This window comes from Entelurus aequoreus, linkage group LG28 (genome assembly GCF_033978785.1).
Source record: "Entelurus aequoreus isolate RoL-2023_Sb linkage group LG28, RoL_Eaeq_v1.1, whole genome shotgun sequence".
Classification (NCBI taxonomy): domain Eukaryota; kingdom Metazoa; phylum Chordata; class Actinopteri; order Syngnathiformes; family Syngnathidae; genus Entelurus; species Entelurus aequoreus.
Window position 1 is genome coordinate 30,258,547 of NC_084758.1, and position 14,067 is coordinate 30,272,613.

Consider the following 14,067-nt stretch of genomic DNA (forward strand, 5'->3'; position numbering starts at 1 on the left):
CAGTCCTGGCGCTACCTTATAAAGGTAGCGTGTAAAAATATCAGTATAATTGCAAACCTGTAAAAAAAATAAAAATAAGTTTTTTTTAATAACTCAAATATACTGTAAATGAAATTATGAAGCATGGAACGAAATTTGACTTCACACCACTTTTTTCGTGTTTATCAGTCTACAATTTTATATCAGTTTAGTTTTTAAAAATAGTTTATTGAATATTTTAAAATATAGTGGTATTCGTAAACATGTAACAATCCAAACTACACTGCACATTAGTGTATATGTTAATGTACAATTTAATTGAAAATATATTGTAGAATTACAAGTATAATATGCATGTTTTGCAATATGCTCAGGCATCAAAAACACAATGTGCAGTAATGAATACATAGGCACGTGTTGAAAATGTGGCTGAATGAGCGTGTATTGGACACCTTGGTCTCCTTAGACGCATCCTCGCTCATCCATGCGGACTGGACACTGGCCGAGTTACCGTTAGTGGGCGGCCGAGGGTGGAGTCTGCTCTCTTGGTTGCTTTGTTGGGTCCGCTCCTCTCTCTGGCCATGCTCCCCCCCACCCCAGCAGACAATGGCCTGGAAGACCGCAGAGGCCACCACAGTGTATATGTTTTTTGTTGTTGTTGTTTTTACTTTTGTAGCATATGTAGAAATGGCTGGTTGCATCAGCTCTGCTCTTTTAATGTCTTTAATGTCCTTTGATGTTTCCCTCTTACACAAATGCTTATGTGTGCTATGGCTATGAGGTTTTTTTTTCCTTCCTTGGGCCCAGGCTTAGACTGATTTTTTTTTTCTCATCCCCCCAGCGTTTACCTGTTTCTCACCTTTTTTGGAAGTTGGCAGACCCCTCGGCGATCCTGTTCTGTCTCCCTGTAATGTTTGTCTGCTCTTGAGTGGGTTTGTGCTGAAAATCTTACTTTCCCCTCTGGGATTATTAAAGTATTTCTGATTCTGATTCTGAAAAGGGTTTATTGAAATTGTTAAAGCCAACCTGAACAAGTTCTAACAAACTTCTAACAGTGAAAACAACGTCACATGAAGCTCCTAGAACGTTGACACGAGACTAGAACGTTGAAACGAGACAGGAGCCGCTTGATTGTTGGAGGCACTTTAGAAGGTCAGGACAGCACGGATGCTGCAGAAAGTGGAAGAAGGACACATTGAAATGACAGTAAAAACAATGACTACAATATATGGCGGATAAGTGCTGACCTTTTCCCAGAGTGCATGAGGTCGAAGCCCTCGTTGATCTGGTCGAAGGGCAGAGTGTGGGTGACAAACTCGTCCACCTTCAACTTCTTACTCAGGTAGTCTTCCACCAGTTTGGGAACGCTCTCCACACTCTTCCAGCCTGTCAGCAGGTTTTGAAAAAGTCATGGATCAAAGTCACACAGGAAGGCCGCCGACACCCCGACTGTTGTGCGAGTGGTCATCACCTCCAAAGGCAGTGCCGCGCCACACCCTGCCCGTCACCAGCTGGAACGGTCTGGTGGAGATCTCCTGTCCGGCTCCGGCGACGCCGACAATGACGCTCTCGCCCCAACCTTTGTGGCACGCCTCCAGAGCAGCTCGCTGGAAAAATCTTGTTAAATCGGGGTTTTTTTTTGCTAACAAACACGAGCGCTCACCATGGTCTTAACGTTGCCGATGCATTCAAAGGAGTAATCCACGCCGCCGTCGGTCATTTCCACCAGCACCTCGTTGATGGGCTTGCTGTGGTCCTTGGGGTTCACGCACTCGGTGGTTCCGAACTGGCTGGCGGTGTCGAACTTGGCGGTGTTGATGTCCACGCCGATGATGCGGCTCGCCCCGGCCACCTTGCAGCCCATGATCGTGGCCAAGCCGACGGCGCCGAGGCCGAAGACGGCGCACGTGGAGCCGGGTTCCACCTGTGCGTGAGGAGCGACGCGTTAGAAGACGCCGTGCGAAGGTGATCGGGGTCCCTTTTTTGGCCACGCCCACCTTGGCGGTGTTCAGAGCGGCGCCGTATCCTGTAGAGATGCCACATCCCAGAAGGCACACTTTATCCAGCGGCGCCTTCGCGTTCACTTTGGCCAGGGAGATGTCCGCCACCACGGTGTACTCGGAGAAGGTGCTGGTCCCCATGAAGTGGAAGACTTGCCTCCCCTTGCAAGTGAAGCGCGAGGTCTTGTCAGGCATCAGGCCCTGGCCCTGGGTCACTCTGTGCAAGGGAAGCAAGAACCAGGAAAACTTTATTAGATTCCATTAAGCAATGCTTCAAAAGTATTTTTTTCCTCCGCAAATATGTATTTCTATGTCAAATCTGTCTAAAGATAATCAACTGCATGCCAAAGCAGTAGATGGCGTGAGAGCAGGGGTGTCAAACTCATTTTAGATCGGGAGCCACATCTACTTCCAAATGGGCCGGACTGGTAAAATCACGGCACGATAACTTAAAAACAAAGACAACCTCAGATTGTTTTCCTTGTTTAAAAATAGAACAAGCACATTCTGAAAATGTACAAATCATAATGTTGTTGTTTTGTTTTTTTTACACGTACATGTTGCGGTTAATAGTATTCTATCTTTATTTGTCGTTATGTATACTTTCTGAATAAATGATGTGATAATGCTCATCAGTCAACTCATTGGTATTAATTTTCTGACAAGATGAAAAAATGATATCAAAATCTAATTACAGGATTATATTTATGTAGTTTGATCATTTTCCTTGACTGGTGCACTAACATGTGGTCAATTTTTTGGACATATGTAGCATCATCTACAAAGATACAAATAATTGCTATTGTGACATCTAGTGGACACATTTAGAACAGCTGTTTCTTAGCAAACCCATCCCGAGGGCCTGATCCGGACCCTGGGCCATACGTTTGACACCCCTGCGCTAGAGTAACGTATTTTTCGGACTATAAGTCGCAGTTTTTTTCATAGTTTGGCCGGGGGTGCGACTTATACTCGGGAGCGACTTACCGGTATGTGTGAAATTATTAACAAATAATCGTAAAATATCAAATATTATTTAGCTCATTCACGTAAGAGACTAGACGTATAAGATTTCATGGGATTTAGCGATTAGGAGTGACAGATTGTTTGTTATAGTTATTTGAATGACTCTTACCATAATATGTTACGTTAACATACCAGGCACGTTCTCAGTTGGTTATTTATGCCTCATATAACGTACACTTATTCAGCCTGTTGTTCACTATTCTTTATTTATTTTAAATTGCCTTTCAAATGTCTATTCTTGGTGTTGGCTTTTATCAAATACATTTCCCCCAAAAATGCGACATATACTCCAGTGCGACTTATATGTTTTTTTCCTTCTTTATTATGCATTTTCGGCCAATGCGATTTATACTCCGGAGCAACTTATACTCGGAAAAATACGGTATGTATGATATTTTATTGAATGAGAACCCTGAAGTAAAGGCATCCAGCATAATGGAGATGAATTGTGGATAGGGAAAGACACGTCCTCCAAGTCAGTCAAGTGCCACCTCAGAAAAAACTTGGCTCTCCAAAGACCAACATTAAAATACAGTAGCGTAGTAGGCCTAAGTATTCATTAAAAACAAGGAAGAGGGTATTTTTTAACAAGTATTTTTGGCCACTGTAACAAACAGTTTGAACGGTAACACTCTTTGAATATAGGAAAATAAAACACTGTACTTTAATCATGTGATTATTTGGCGTACCACTACAGTTTAAGAATCACTGCTCTAAATCACAGGTGTAAAACTCAAGGCCAGGGGGCCAGATTTGGTCCGCCACATCATTTTATATGGCCCGCAAACCCCTGGAAAAAATATGCATCAATAAAGTACCTTAAATTTTCCTACAAAATGTATTAGTTTCTTTCATTTCGACAGAAAAAAATATGCATATTGCATGAATTTGCATACCTTTTAAACTTTAATAATATCCAATATGTCAGCATATATTAGATGATCATACCTTTCAAACATTTTTTTTGCCAAAATAAAAATAAATACTTAAATATCTACTTGAAATATGATTTCAAAGCAAGTCATCAATCAAATTGTACACTGCAAAGATGACAATAGATTTTACGGTCAAATTAATGCTGTTTTTTACAGCATATGAATATAAATTGAAAAAACTACCACTGTTTATTTATGATAAAATGTTCCTGTTTTTACAGTGTATTACTGTAAATGGAAAAACGTACCACCTTTTTAATGGTTAAAAACTGGCAGCTCAGTTCCCAGAATATACAGTAATATGTTGTAAAAAACAAAAAAAATCTTACAGTAAAATTCTGGCGATTAAGCTGACATTTTCGGAGAAAAAAACCCAATGGTACTCTTTTTCCATTTACCGTAATATGTTGTAAAAAAAAAAAAAAAAAAAAAAAAGTATACTTTACAGTATAATTCTGGTGAATGGGTTGCCATTTTTTTACTGTAAAATCTACATATTCTTTCTTACAGTGTACATAAAAAACAAACAAACGCATAGACAAATTCATATTATTCGCGGTTACATGCGGCCCTCTGATTGCACCCATAACTGCGATGTGGCCTTTATTGAAAATGAGTTTGACACCCCGCTCAATACATATTATTTCAAGTTAAACAAAAACATGTGTTGCATGTGCACAATAAAAAGCATTCGACAAAAAAGGATGTCAAAATTAACAAGTTAACTTACTTGATTACCGTATTTTCCAGACCCTTACGGCGCACCGGACTGCACTGCCGATGAATGGTCTATTTATGATATTTTTCCATATATAAGGCGCACCGGATTATAGGGCGCATTAACGGAGTCATATTATTTAATTTTTTTATAAATGTAAAAGACTTCCTTGTGGTCTACATAACATGTAATGGTGGCTCTTTGGTCAAAATGTTGCATGGATGATGTTTTACAGATCATCGTCAAGCCGCTTTCTGACAGTCGCTTCAGGATGCGCCGTTTTGTGGGCGGTTTTATTTACGTGGCTCACCTTCGACAGCGTCTTCTCCCCGTCATCTTTGTTGTAGCGGTGTAGCGTGCAAGGACGGGAGTGGAAGAAGTGTCAAAAGATGGAGCTAACTGTTTTAATGACATTCAGACTTTACTTCAATCAATACCGGAGATGCATCTCCTCATCCGGAAACAACAACAAAGCCGGAAATGTGTCCCGTGAAAAACCGTCCGACCGGAACTGTAATAACTAAAGTTCCTTGGGGGAATAATGCAAACTCACTACACCGGTATGTTTTAGCGCTTTCATGGCGAGTTTACTGACAAATTTAAGTAAGAACTTTACACTACTTTATGTTAGAATTGGCAACAGTGGAGGATGAATGTACCATAACAAGAAGATAGAGAAAAAGAAGAAGATTATAGACTACGGTGTCGACACGGACTACAAAGGTGGACGCGCACAATTTTTCAGGATTTATGCAGATCCCAAATACAGATCAGCAGGTACCGGAAGGTAAGAAAAGCTGCTTTTGCAAAATATTGCGAAACAAAATGCCAAATAATATGTCTTACCTACACACGCGCCATAATAAATACTCCTATGTTTAATGTGCCGACAATCCATCAAGTGGTGTGGCTTCATAGCTTACCAAAGTCGTACTAAAACATTTTGATACATTTTTGAGCGCCATGTGTAATGTTCTGTATTTTCAATGGGACATATAAAATATTGGTGTTTACTTGAGTCATATTGCCATCATAGTGCAGTCTACACATATCTCTTATGTTTTACTGCCATCTACTGGTCACACTTATCATTACACCATGTACCAAATAAAATTGCTTTTAGGTCAGAAAGCAAAACCAGAATGATTCCGTACATTAGGCACACCGTGAAAAGGACAACAGAAAAAAAAAGGTCTTTAAGTGCACCTTATAGTACGGTAATCACAAAATAATGATTGCAATAAATCAATTTCAAAAGTGTGATTCATCTGATTTATAAGAAATAATTATTTGACCGCAGTAATGTGTGAATTGACAACTTTACCTAATTTTCTGGCACAGGTTGGTCTTGGGATTCTTGCAGAACTTGCACTCGCCACACTGAGGCACGTAAAGCGGGATGACTGCGTCACCTTAGAAGAAATACAGAACATTAAGAAAATATATAGTATGGTTTATTTGTTCTGGACATGCTAAACATGCTACATCATACGGTTACATTTACACAACTCAACAGGTCCGAATAGGAGTAGGCAAAAGCGGAGTTTATTTAAGCCTGCTCCTTGTAAACAAAGTATATTTGTGTAAGGGCTGTCAAAATGAACGGATTTATCCAGCATCATTATTGATCAGATTTAAAGATGAAAGTTATTCATCCATTTGTAGTGCAGAATGACTAAAAGTCAGGGAAACATCTCTGGCAGTGTATTTCGGGCCTTTGGTCCAAGTAGTGTTATACAGTATGCTTCCCTGGGAGTTGTTTACCTCATGCAAAATTAAACATGATGAACACAGACTAAAAATGAGCGATTTTTAGGCCTGGGACGATTAATCAATTAATCGCACGATAAATTAAAAACGGACTCTCTGCCATGTCCAAGGTGTGTTTGTTTTCTTCGTCTCTCGCTTCCGATCAGCGCGCAAGAGGGTTCACTCTGCGCACCGCTCTCAGTGCCACCCAGAAAACCAAAACTAGGAGGAAAAGCTGCAAAGCCAAATTTCGGGTGTGGGGATGTGGCAGCTTCACGTGAGTGAGCAAGATCACCAAGGAAAAACAAACATTTTGTTGGAAAGTGAAAGCTACAACAAAACAAACCTGAATTTCAAGTGAAGCAGCCAATTTTATTTTTATTGGTCGTTTACTTTTTACGATAATTTTAAAAAATAGGGAAAAAAATTGAATTTTTTTGCGTTTAAAAGGAATACTTGCATTATTATTATTACATTAGTGCTTGAATGAGTTTCAAAATAATTTTTTAACCAGCAATAATTTTTGGACTAACAAAATTTGTTTTTTGTTTATTGAGTATGTCATAGTCAGCTCCCCATCATACATGTAGTACAAAATATACATACATAGCTCCATTGAACAGTCGTGTGCTCAATGGAAATATTGTTATTTCACAAAAAAGAAAGAAAATTGAATTAATAAAATTTAATAAAATTTAATTAAACATATCTCTTTATTTTAAGTTTATTATTTCTTTGGTCTGTGGTCAACAAAATAAACAAACAGTTTTACATAAACCAACAGTTGTACGTTCATAAATTGAAAATGTTGCAGACCGAAAGGGTTTAGGCAGAAGTTGAACACTTATATAAACAATGTCAAATACAAGATGAGCTTCCAGAAATTATGACATTTCTTTTGCACAACATACTATAAATACACATTGTACACAACATAAATACTGTTCAATTTCAATCTCAAAAGGGTAATACACTTTTTGAATCCCCCCTTTTTTTACACAGTTACTTTAACTAATATCCAGTTTCCTCCGAACCACATTTTATCAAATTCAACTGGATCCACATAACTTAATTTGCCCAGAAGTGTTTACAATTCTCAATATATTAGTTATCGGGCCTAGGCCTAGTGAGATTTATCACGATTAATCCGAATTAATCAACAGCAACCCTGTGATTAATCCTTTTCATCGTATGCCAACGCTGATTTAGTAAAGCACATTCATGAACATGAAAAAACAAAAAACAACCTTTTTTTAATCCAAACGTCTTACTTGGGACGTCTTACCTGGCTTAAATTTGGTGACGCCTTCGCCGACGCTTTCCACGGTCCCGGCCCCCTCGTGGCCCAGGATGACGGGGAAAAGGCCTTCGGGGTCGCTGCCGCTCAGGGTGTAGGCGTCGGTGTGGCACACACCTGTGGCGAAGAGCTGAGAGAGACGTGTTCCTTGGACATTGCTACGATACTGCAGGTGTACCTTAAACGGAACAGGGAGGGGTTTGTCTCACCTTGATGCGGACCTCGTGGGCCCGAGGCGGGGCCACCTCCACCTCCTCCATGGACATAGGCTTGCCGGCCTCCCAGGCAACCGCTGCCTTGCACTTAATCACCTATGGAGGTCAATTACAGCACATCATTTCCTTTGTGTCAGGGGTGTGCAAACTGCGGCCAGCGAATTAAGTGTGTGCAGTATTTACTTATATGACCCAATGCAAACAACCTTCCCTAGTCATGGTGCACCAAAACCAACACAAAATGTCTTCGGAAATGGTCACACATAACACAACCCGCTATACACAACATGCTTTCGGCCCTCAGTGGCCTAGTGGTTAGAGTGTCCGCCCTGAGATGGGTAGGTTGTGAGTTCAAACCCCGGCCGAGTCATACCAAAGACTATAAAAATGGGACCCATTACCTCCCTGCTTGGCACTCAGCATCAAGGGTTGGAATTGGGGGTTAAATCACTAAAAAATTATTCCCGGGCGCGGCACCGCTGCTGCTCACTGCTCCTCTCACCTCCCAGGGGGTGAACAAGGGGATGGGTCAAATGCAGAGGACACATTTCACCACACCTAGTGTGTGTGTGTGACAATCATTGGTACTTTAACTTAACTTTTAACTTCAACTTTAAATTTGAGGGAAAGGTGAGGATTCCAGGTCGATTACCTTTAATTATGCACTGAATGAAGTGTGCACAGTATTTACTTATATGACCCAACGTAAACAACCTTCCCTAGTCATGGTGCACCAAAATCAACACAAAATGTCCTCGGAAATGGTCACACATAACACAACCCGCTCTACACAACATGCTTTCGGCCTTCAGTGGCCTAGTGGTTAGAGTGTCCGCCCTGAGATCGGTAGGTTGTGAGTTCAAACCCCGGCCGAGTCATACCAAAGACTATAAAAATGGGACCCATTACCTCCCTGCTTGGCACTCAGCATCAATGGTTGGAATTGGGGGGTTAAATCACTAAAAATGATTCCCGGGCGCAGCACCTCTGCTGCTCACTGCTCCCCTCACAGGTGGTGAACAAGGGGATGGGTCAAATGCAGAGGACACATTTCACCACACCTAGTGTGTGTGTGTGACAATCATTGGTACTTTAACTTAACTTTTAACTTCAACTTTAAATTTGAGGGAAAGGTGAGGATTCCAGGTCGATTACCTTTAATTATACACTGAATGAAGTGTGCGCAACATTTACTTATACGACCCAATGCAAACAACCTTCCCTAGTCATGGTGCACCAAAACCAACACAAAATGTCCTCGGAAATGGTCACACATAACACAACCCACTCTACACAACATGCTTTCGGCCGTCAGTGGCCTAGTGGTTAGAGTGTCCGCCCTGAGATGGGTAGGTTGTGAGTTCAAACCCCGGCCGAGTCATACCAAAGACTATAAAAATGGGACCCATTACCTCCCTGCTTGGCACTCAGCATCAAGGGTTGGAATTGGGGGTTAAATCACTAAAAAATGATTCCCGGGCGCGGCACCGCTGCTGCTCACTGCTCCTCCCACCTCCCAGGGGGTGAACAAGGGGATGGGTCAAATGCAGAAGACACATTTCACCACACCTAGTGTGTGTGTGTGACAATCATTGGTACTTTAACTTAACTTTTAACTTCAACTTTAAATTTGAGGGAAAGGTGAGGATTCCAGGTCGATTACCTTTAATTATGCACTGAATGAAGTGTGCGCAGCATTTACTTATATGACCCAAGGCAAACAACCTTCCCTAGTCATGGTGCACCAAAACCAACACAAAATGTCCTCGGAAATGGTCACACATAACACAACCCGCTCTACACAACATGCTTTCGGCTCTCAACTAAATTGTTTTTAGCCCAATGTGGCCCCCAACTCAAAACGTTTGCTTTAAGTGTACATTCAGGGATGCCAGAAAGTGCACCTGCCAATAAGTGAGGTGGTTACCAGGTTTGGAGGAGTGGGTGTGACCTTTGAACTCGCATGAGTAGTAGTTTGCAAGGAAGGACACAGCTGCATTACAAGCACGTAGTTTACTTGACTGTAATAATCTACGTTTTGAATAGTTTTTTATTTGTTTTTAAATCATTTTCTTGGCGCTTACGTAATTGAACCAGAGCACACACACAAACACACACACACACACTACTCTCAACAATAGGCCAGTAAGCTCCAACAACACGCAACGGCTGAGAAGGCGCTCAAAAGTCAGATAATGTAGGTAACAACTCGGCTATATTCGCATTAAAAATAAACATAACATATGTTACAGTTGACTTACTTTACCAGTAGTCTCCATGCTGCCTTCAATGCACTCGCTCCAACTCTAGTGAAGAGCGCGCAGCCTCAGAAGCGAGACGTGGCACCGACCAATCACAGACGAGTGAAATCGTGACGCACTTCCGGAAAAGGGTCAACCGCGGAAATTGATAGTTTATTTTATTTTTTTATTGAACAACAAATATGGAAGTGGAATCTCACATCAACTTATACATATCAATATGATATTAATACAAATGCATATATTAATAAATATACAAATACAAATGTATATACAAATATATAATTTGTATAAATAAACGCGTATTTGTAAATATATTTTTGAGATTTTAAAAACATATACAAATAAAATGTATAAACATAAAAATGTGACATACAAAAAAATCAAGAATTTATATTTTAAAATCTCAAAAATATATTTACAAATACGCGTTTATTTATACAAATTATTTATTTGTATATCACGTTTGTATTTGTATATTTATTAATACATGCATATGTACTAATATCATATTGATGTATACATAAGTTGATGTGAGACAATTCTACTTCCACAAACAATATTCTGTGTTATAAGTGTTTTATGTTGCACGATTGCGCCAAGTAAAATTCTTAGTTTGTGAACCCGTTTTCAAACTCTTCTGATTGATTCTGATTCATACATTATAATACACACAAAAGTCAAGGCTGTTTCAACATAATCAACAATCTATATATCAGGTTGAGCAAATCACAACCTCAACAAAACATGTCAAGGAAAGAAAACAAAAGCATATACAGATAGAGTATTAAATATTAATAATAAAAAATGTGAAGAAAAAAAAACTAAAGACAAAAAGGGCTACCTAAATCACTTTAAATGTTTTTTACAAAGATATCAATATAAGAGCATTTGTACTCTTAATAATCCTCCAAGATTTGATTGATAATTGTAAACCATTAAGCCAATTTGAAAATGTAGTCCTTACTTTCATAAATTGACATTTATGTAGAACAAATTTTGCCTGGAGCATAATAATGATGACAAACATTTCTATGTTACAGTCGTTTCTAAAAACACCATATATGATCTCTTCTATCGAGAATGGGGACATCTCCACACCCTTGATTGTTTTCGGGCGGAAAATGAAGTTATTTACGACTGCAACACTCATGCCAAGGTTACCTTTAGCAAATAATTGCCACACGCAAATGATAAAGCTTTGTGTATATTGTAACACTTTGATCAACCTTGCAGAGACAAAGGTTAATCCTCAACTAGTGGCATGTTTTATCTTTAAATTATGTTTTTTCCGTAGTGTATTTTAACATACAAATACACCTGTATTGTTGAATGCAGTATACAATCAATTACTGCTGATAACATTTAGGATATTCATAAAATCCATATTTAAACTTCTTAGTGATAAAAAAAAAAAAATCTTAGTTCTCTACATGACTTCATACACAATTACTGATTGTCAGATGTTGGATACTTTAATGTAATAAAACTTAAAGTTAAGTATATTCAGCTCTGAGTAAAATTTTAGGATGAACCGCAAATCAGGGTTTCTGCAGGTATCAGAAAATCTAATTGAATGCCTTTTTAATGCCACTTAAAACAAATGCAATTCCCGTGTCCCGCTGCAGTTAGTTAAGAGCTTACAACTGTCTGGACCAGTGGTGTCAAACTCATTTTAGCTCAGGGGGCCGCATGGAGGAAAATCTATTCCCAAGTGGGTAAAATCATGGCATGATAACTTACAAATAAAGACAACTTCAGGTTGTTTTCTTTGGCCAAAAATAGAACAAGCACATTCTGAAAACGTACGAATCGCAAATAATCCTCGGGACAAAACACTTCAAATTTGTTGAAAATTCTGAGGAAATTGGTGCAGTTTCAAAAACACAATGAGCTTAGACTTGGTCTCACAGTGTATCTGCGACGCAAGGATGAAACTTTAAGTCACAGTCTTTCTGGGGTTGAACAAAAACACAAAATGTAAACTCTTCGAGGTACCAAATACCTTTTTTGTCAGGTCCACGTATCAATCAAGTGCTAACTCAACAAACCGTAAGAAACGGAGGTAAAAATTATTCAAAAGGGTTAAGTTCGCTTTTCTGTTTGACAGACATTTTGGGGCAACCAGGGTGCCAAATAATGTGTTCGAAGCAGAAGACATAAAAGGCAGGTTTTAAGTTTCATGTGGGTCGAGGAGGAGGAGCCACAGTCCCCCTTTACTGTGTACCTCTTGCTTGGTCGTTTGCTTGCCTAACAGAATTGCTATTGTGACATCCAGTGGACACATGTAGAACAGCGGTTTTTTTCATTCCAAAAATAAAAAAGCAGCTCATTTTTATACTTGGCAAACTCATCACATGGGCCGGATAAAACCTGTTCGCGGGCCTGATCCGGCCTACGGGCCGTACGTTTGACACTACTGGTCTGGACAAATTTGTTAGCCTTTGATAATGATAATCTTGAATTAACCGTCACTCTCTGGTGAATTAGAATGGGCTCACAAAACTGTTTAATTGAAGAATTTATTTATTTTTCTGTAGTGGTAGCAGCAGCTACCAATTGTGGTGGCAACAGCAGAAGTTGAAATCTGGCACCGTTAACTTCTGCCTGCCTTTATTCGCCGACTTGTAATTAGCTAATAACATGTGTGATTTCACCTCATTTAATTGTTGTAGCGCCTCGACATTGAATTTAATGCTTTTTGAAGCCATTTATGGCCTTATAGTTCGCCAAATCCATTTAATGACCCTGTGGAAACCCTGAAGATGCACTTTTAATGGCGTTGACCTGTCAACTTTTGAATGTACGATGTCCTAGTATTTTCTGCACAACTTGCTGTCTTAAACAAAGACATGTTTTAAAAACATTATCGCAGAAAGGCATATAGTAGTGCATTTTAGTTTCATCATGAAATTTCACCCAGAAGCCAAATATCCCTAACTTTTTGCAAGTACTGTACTTTCTGTACGTCTTAAAAAAAGCGTAGAAACACGCAGTCACTAAAATCTGTCACATTACCCATTGGTGGTCACAATTGTTTTTTTTAATTGAATGTTTAACCTTTTTAAAGTACCAAAAACAACAGATATTACACAAAAAAACATTTAATCATGATAATTACAAAATACTTGACCACTTTCTGCAGATAAATTCAGAATGTTATAAAACTCTGGGTCCCCTTTGCCCACATGTGTTCATATGTGACTAATGCTTGTTTGTGAAGGCATGTGCTCATGCTCACAGGACAATAACATGCCAATGCACACAGTGAAGGAAATGTGGTTGTCACAAGCATTTGGAGTAAAAATCAAAATGTCCATCACTTGTACAAGACTAGTTAAAAAAATAAAATAAACAACTAAAGAAAAAAAATGCACCCCAGATGTAATGTCCAATGTTGTATCCACGTAGAAAGGTGCTGAAACCCTTAAAAAGCGCTGGGATGAATTATCGACACATGGCAAATCATCTCCCGCCTATAAAATACAAACAAACAGGGACTTAACAATAACACATTTAAGGAAATAGAAGATGTTTAGAATGTGGTCGAACCTCTGAATCCACGTCCTCCACCGCCGCCTCTCCCTCTGAAGCTACCTCCACGTCCACCTCCTCCAAATCCTCCACGTCCACCTCCTCCAAAGCCTCCCCGCCCGCCACCTCCTCTTCCACCACGAAATCCGCCTGAAACCAGTGCATATGATCCAGGTAAATTAAAATAAACAGTGGAGTAGTGTTGTCCCGATACCAATATTTTGGTACAGGTACCAAAATGTATTTCGATACTTTTCTAAATAAAGGGGAACACAAAATTTATTTTAACAAAAAAATCTCAGGGTACATTAAACATATGTTTCTTATTGCAAGTTTGTCCTTAAATAAAATAG

General features: G+C 39.5%; 2 protein-coding genes across 6 annotated transcripts in view; both read right to left on the reverse strand.

The window, feature by feature from the left end:
- Positions 1 to 956: 956 nt before the first annotated feature.
- Positions 957 to 10,300, reverse strand: LOC133645110 (alcohol dehydrogenase class-3). 2 transcript variants are annotated; one of them, XM_062039922.1, is made up of 9 exons: positions 10,181 to 10,300; positions 7,914 to 8,015; positions 7,693 to 7,834; positions 5,983 to 6,070; positions 1,977 to 2,196; positions 1,643 to 1,903; positions 1,451 to 1,586; positions 1,227 to 1,365; positions 957 to 1,149 (listed from the first exon to the last, which is right to left on the reverse strand). In XM_062039922.1, the coding sequence occupies exons 1-9, from the start codon at positions 10,196 to 10,198 to the stop codon at positions 1,125 to 1,127; spliced, it is 1,131 nt and encodes a 376-aa protein (XP_061895906.1). In that variant the 5' UTR covers positions 10,199 to 10,300; the 3' UTR covers positions 957 to 1,124. The 2 variants fall into 2 exon arrangements, with proteins under 2 accessions (XP_061895906.1, XP_061895907.1); XM_062039923.1 differs by having other exon boundaries at positions 10,186 to 10,204.
- Positions 10,301 to 13,048: 2,748 nt separating this feature from the next.
- gar1 (GAR1 homolog, ribonucleoprotein) overlaps positions 13,049 to 14,067 on the reverse strand; it is a 45,216-nt gene continuing 44,197 nt past the window's right edge. For 3 of the 4 annotated variants that reach the window (XM_062039928.1, XM_062039926.1, XM_062039925.1), the window contains 2 exons: positions 13,733 to 13,864; positions 13,049 to 13,656 (listed from right to left, as the gene is read on the reverse strand). In XM_062039928.1, the coding sequence (XP_061895912.1) occupies positions 13,646 to 13,656; positions 13,733 to 13,864 (143 nt within the window). In that variant the 3' untranslated portion in view covers positions 13,049 to 13,645. The remainder of the gene's footprint in view (positions 13,657 to 13,732; positions 13,865 to 14,067) is intronic. The other variant, XM_062039924.1, reaches the window with a different exon arrangement.

Coding starts and splice junctions, on each gene's coding strand:
- LOC133645110 (XM_062039922.1), bottom strand. Junction 1,904..1,976: donor CCGCTCTGAACACCGCCAAG/GTGGGCGTGGCC, acceptor CCTCACGCACAG/GTGGAACCCGGCTCCACGTG. Junction 1,587..1,642: donor TCGGCAACGTTAAGACCATG/GTGAGCGCTCGT, acceptor AGATTTTTCCAG/CGAGCTGCTCTGGAGGCGTG.